At 30.0% G+C, this 6,000-nt stretch overlaps 1 protein-coding gene across 7 annotated transcripts in view; it reads left to right on the top strand.

Annotated features, from left to right (window-relative positions):
* Positions 1-6,000, top strand: part of LOC108725037 (glycogen synthase kinase-3 beta) — a 55,502-nt gene that overhangs the window by 36,775 nt on the left and 12,727 nt on the right. For 3 of the 7 annotated variants that reach the window (XM_018451796.1, XM_018451801.1, XM_018451795.1), the window contains exons 2-7: positions 1,648-1,838; positions 2,370-2,453; positions 2,737-2,775; positions 3,613-3,723; positions 4,209-4,446; positions 4,860-5,053. In XM_018451796.1, the coding sequence (XP_018307298.1) occupies positions 1,648-1,838; positions 2,370-2,453; positions 2,737-2,775; positions 3,613-3,723; positions 4,209-4,446; positions 4,860-5,053 (857 nt within the window). Of the gene's footprint in view, positions 1-1,626; positions 1,839-2,369; positions 2,454-2,736; positions 2,776-3,612; positions 3,724-4,208; positions 4,447-4,859; positions 5,054-6,000 lie in introns of all 7 variants that reach the window. The other 4 variants (XM_018451799.1, XM_018451802.1, XM_018451797.1 and 1 more) reach the window with 2 other exon arrangements.

Genomic DNA, 6,000 nt, shown 5'->3' with positions numbered 1-6,000 from the left:
CACACACACACACACACACACACACACACACACACACACACACACATCATGTACATACAATCATTAGATTTAAATTTTAAATAAATCTATTGTCACATTTTTTTATATTAAAACGTAATTATAATTATTATCGTAATATTAACCTTCAATAATTTGATTTTTTTTATTACAAAGAGTTTCTTATGTTCCGTTACTTAAATCTGTTGGCCATTTTTTTACCTTATAAAGAGTAAAATGTATGTCCTTCTATCATGTTTTATATTTTTTTTATTATATTGATTAAGCAGACAATATATCTTTAAATATTTATAATATTAAAGTACGATAGTTCTATAAACATTTTTAATATGATATTTATTAATTATTATTACATCACGATCACTTTGCCACATCTATGCAGTGTGAGCTATTAATAGATATCTCGTCTATGAGTCAATATTTTCTTATGACATTTATAATGTGTTATTAAAATAACCTACGTACTCCCAGTATTCGTTTTTTAACAACAGATGAAAGATATTATGAAATAAGGTATGACGCAGTTGAAAAATATGGATACCTTTAACAGCTAGGAATACGATAATTATTGATGTTAAAAATTTTACTGTGAAAATATGTATTTGCGCGAGTCTTTTGAGAGAGTTTACACTGTAATGGTAGCAGAACCAGTTGTTATTTGCAATTTACATCGTTTGTTCAGACTACTGTATCAAGGCTATTTTACACTTATTCTAATAATTGCTTTTCTGATAATTCTGATAATAGAAAACATTTCTCAATGTACTCGTACATATTCGTTCAATTTCATGTAAACCTACACATTTATTATTCTTTTTTTGAACGATGAAAGGAGTTGTCAACAAGCTACTTTGAGTTCTCATTAAAGAGTCTATTCAAAACATTAATGTCGGAGGTCATAAAACTACGGAATAATTGTGAATTGTAAATTTCGACAATTTCTTTGAATAATCTACATACACCACGCATTTACTTTACGAGTCGCAAGGCTTGAAACTATTAGTAGTATAGCAAAAACAAATCAAGGATTAAGCTATTTCTGGTCGCCCAGTATCCAAGAATTACACGTTAAAATAGCGACGATTGCAGATCTGTGATGTTGTAATTTATATAGAACGCTTTCCAGACTTGTGATTTGTAACGATATGTGTGTGTATGTGCTTTGTGCGTAATCTTTTTTTACATTTTTTCATTTCTGCGAAATGTAAAAAAAGATTACGCTCTCTCAGAGAGAATTATTATTTCAGAAAGATTACTATCTCTCAGAGAGAAAATTGAAAAAGAAAGAGAGAAACATTTCACAAAATAATAATATAAAAATGGATTGATTCTCTGACATGTTATATGTATTTAATGTTCTTTATTATTAATAAATTGCATTTTGCAAAGCAATATGTTGCATTTTGTCATAAATGTTTTAAGACAATTATTGTTGATATGAAGACAATTTTGCTTACTTAAATTTATGTGATAGGATATTATAGGAGCAAGCTTTCCTCGATTCTTGAGGGCTTTGGGCGTTTTTCTGCTTTTAGAAGAAGTTCGGTTTCCTACTTTTGTTTCTATTTCTTTTCTTGCACTGTGGTTTTTTCCAATTTGTTTCTATGGGTGGTGCAATGTACCCTGCAGGCAAGGATGGCAGCAAGGTAACGACTGTAGTAGCGACTCCTGGTGCTGGTCCGGATCGTCCTCAGGAGGTCGCGTACACCGATACCAAGGTCATAGGCAATGGCAGCTTTGGGGTGGTATACCAGGCGAAACTCTGCGATTCGGGAGAGATGGTTGCTATCAAGAAGGTTCTCCAAGATAAACGATTTAAGGTGAGCATTTTTACGTTGTGTCCTGACATAAATAACGAACTATAAATAATAAAATAAAAATATATATAGAACATAGTAACAGTTACTAGAGAAATTTTGATTGGAGCTTTTTGTGCATAATAATACGTTAGAATAAATTTGTATATAGGGGAGACTGGATCTCGTTGGCACAGTTTTCACATTTTGGCATTAGATAGTAACCAATAAGTTAATAATTGCTAAATAATGTGTTGAGAGAGAGAGAGAGAGAGAGAGAGAGAGAGAGAGAGAGAGAGAGAGAGAGAGAGAGAAGCAACTTACTATTACATAATTACACTACGTTCTTGTTTTCATTGTGTTTTATTTAATTTGATTTGATTATATTCTATTCTATCTTTTTATTATATATTTATGATTTTACTAGGTGTTTTATCTTATTTTACTTTTTATTTTAATTTGTCTTATTTTTAACAATATTTGTTTATTTCATTTATTTAATGAACAATGAGTATATTAACGAGTTATCATAATAAAACTTTTTTTTTTTTTCAGAACAGGGAATTACAAATTATGCGACGCCTCGAACATTGCAACATTGTGAAACTCAAATATTTCTTTTATTCTAGTGGTGATAAGGTAACTATCTCATCTCTATCTTCCTTAAATCTTAAGTGAAGATGAGTTCGCTATCTATTATTTAAGAGAAATTTCGATAATTATATCAATCTATTATAATTTGAAAAAAAATTTGCGAAAAAATGATACGTACTACTCAATTTTAATCGCGGTACAGCTCCCATTGATTAGCACACAATTATCAATTTTATCATTATCCGTTTGTTACGTAAATGACACGTGTCTATAAATAAAACGAAAGATGTTCATTTAATGCATGCCACATTGTTATGTTATTTTATAGAACATCTTAACCGCGACTAATCCGGTTTTTCACGTTGACGTAAGTTGAAGTGCACCCAGTAGTAGTTTGTACGAGAATCTTCCTTTTGGCGAAAAAAAAATCTTTAGGCGAATTATCGCTTCCACATAGGAACATCTTCACAATCGTATCATTCCTTCGAAACGTCATTGTTTTAATGTCGATCTGGGTCCGATTAGATTACGCTGCTTCGCTAGTCTTGTTAGTACGTAATATTTCTGAAGGCGTGTGTGGTAAATGTTAATAACACGAGGGCATCGATGTGTGTGTCCAAGAGAAATAATAAAGAAACGTATAACTTAAATGATCCCACGGGGTATCCCACAATTCGCTACAATTATTTTATAATTTTAATCACAGATTCTGATGGAACTTTAATTGATGTAATTTTATTATAAATTCCCTAATAACATGATAAGGGTCCTAATAACATGAAAAGAAGAAAGTTTTCGTGTGTATGAGAATGAATAAATAAATAAAATAATTATACTTCTACATATATAAAAATAACATAATTTTAGTCTAGTAATTTTTAATTCTTCATTGGCAAATCTATTTATACAAAAATAAACGTGTAATGTTGAAAATTAGAAGATAAAAAACTAAAAAATAATAGATGATCAAAGATTGTGAAAATAGTTCAAAATTATTAAAAAATTGCTGTTAAATTGATTAGAGAGAATTTATTATTAAAGTTCCAGTTGCGCGTGAATTGCAGGAAACTCTACATTCGAATGCGTCGTCAATGTTTGGTTTTGGAGTAGTGTGCCTTTGAGACGACAAATATAAACAGATCCTTGCTTGTTGAATGAAGGTTACATGCAATAGAATTTTCTTATATTTCTTCTTTTTTTTTAGAAGGACGAGGTTTATCTTAATCTAGTCCTGGAATACATACCCGAAACTGTGTACAAAGTCGCTCGACATTATAGCAAAAGCAAGCAGACGATACCAATCAGTTTCATCAAGGTGAGTTATTTTTTATTTTTCAGTTTTATAATTTTTAGTTATTATTTCTAAATTTGTAATATAACATAAAAACAGAAATTATGTTTGTAAACCTATTTAATACTGTTTCTTCAATTAATTTTTAGAAGATGGATCTTATAGATGTTATAGTATGTAGTTTTGATCGATAAAAAGGAAACATTCTTTTAATTCATGCAATAATCAGTATGTAAGAATTTTTGAGATCACGAATTATGAATCTGAGGTTTAAATTTACAAGATTTGTAGGTATCAAAAATCCATCATTTTAATTTTGTTATTATTCTGATCTCAGATTTGTAATCAATGATCTCAAAAACTTAGAAATAACTATACACGAGAGAATTTGAAAAAACTTTTATAAAGATTTTTATATAATAAAAAAATGTGTTTTGTAAATTTAATAAGATATATAGATAAAATAAATATATTAGTATAGAAGATAATATTTTCTTTGTTCTTTGCAGTTGTATATGTATCAACTGTTCCGTTCGTTGGCATACATCCACTCGCTGGGTATTTGTCACAGGGATATCAAACCACAGAATTTGCTGCTAGATCCGGATACTGGTGTCTTGAAGCTATGCGATTTTGGTTCAGCTAAACACCTTGTGAAGGGCGAGCCAAATGTGTCCTATATCTGCAGTCGCTACTATCGCGCACCTGAACTCATCTTTGGTGCTATTGACTACACTACAAAAATTGGTATGCTAAAAATCTTAATGATGATCTTTGTTTAAGATTGCATATTTATGTCTGTTTCCACCAATGTAAATTAATTTTAATTTCGGTTCAATTTACTTTTTATCTTTTTCTAATAGAACCAGAAAATTCTTAATTAATCTACATTGGTGGAAACAAGTATAAATTTGAAAAGAGTTTATCACTGACCGTGCTATTTATTTCTTCTTGATCTCTAATATAGAATTTGGATATGTTTATAAAAATTATCCAATCCTGATATCTAAATTTTGATATTAAAAAAAACGATTGAAATTAATAGCAAGATTTAATAAAAATACATTAATTCGTTTTCACGCTTCTTTTATTATATTTTATTTTGTTTTAAAATATGTAACGTTTCTCTTAATGTAACATTTTTCTCATTTCCTTGACAGATGTTTGGAGTGCAGGTTGTGTGCTAGCAGAACTGTTGCTAGGTCAACCAATATTTCCCGGCGATAGCGGTGTCGATCAACTGGTAGAGATTATCAAAGTCCTCGGTACGCCTACGCGCGATCAGATACGTGAGATGAACCCCAACTACACCGAATTCAAATTTCCACAAATTAAATCACATCCCTGGCAAAAGGTAGAGTCTACTATTTTGTAACTAATATAATACTTTACACAAATTATTATTAATATATATTTATACCTGTACATCTAGCAGGATATTTCATGTATTTCTTCATCATATAATTGTTTCGTTTTGTTTCATACATATGTCTATTAACTTTGTGATTCGTTATAATTATTGAAAAACCCATTTTCATTTTAAATCCATAATTTTTATAAAACAAATAATATAAAATATCTCTGTCTTTGAAATATATAAAGTATTTTCGAACAGCAATGTAAAAAAATATAGATTTTTCAGATAGGATAATAACAAAATAAAAAATAAGCTTTTCTCAGTTAACTTTTGAAATTAAAGAAGAAGGTAGAGTCGAATTTGATGTAACGTTTCATGAGGTTTTAACATACATTTTTGTAGGAAGAGATTATTTTTTCGTATTTAAAATAGGATCGATGGCAATAACAATAACGCCTCGATCGGTTGCCATTCATCAATACATGTCTCGTGATTTGCAGTATATGCTTCAACGAATGAGTGAAACATCTATGTGTTCCATGGAGCACCAGAAGATTAGAGTAAGTGATTCGACTTGCAACAAGTGTTGTTCAATATGGCTGGCACAAACTTTCTCTATCTTGTCCCGTTGTACTAACATTCAAAATAACACCTTAACTTCCATTTCGATATCCAGACGAGCGTGCAGATTTATTCCCAATCTTATTTAATCATTACTTTAAAGAAAAAGAAAATAAAGAAAATAAAAGTCTTCAAGATTTCCTTTACAATCAGTTATCTTCTTCATGTAACTCCTCATTGCCTAGTCTCATCTGTAACGACACTAATAATTTTTTATATTCGACTTCTTACATTTTACATTTGTTATGGCGACTGAAAATAATCGAGAGTATCACTTACTCTGATATTCTGGTGGTATTTGAGACTTGCATTTGTCAAACTTG

The sequence above is a fragment of the Mycetomoellerius zeteki genome, unplaced genomic scaffold (assembly GCF_001594055.1).
Source record: "Mycetomoellerius zeteki isolate Tzet28-1 unplaced genomic scaffold, Tzet1.0 scaffold322, whole genome shotgun sequence".
Taxonomy (NCBI): Eukaryota; Metazoa; Arthropoda; class Insecta; order Hymenoptera; family Formicidae; genus Mycetomoellerius; species Mycetomoellerius zeteki.
This window is presented reverse-complemented; position numbering and strand designations above follow the sequence as displayed.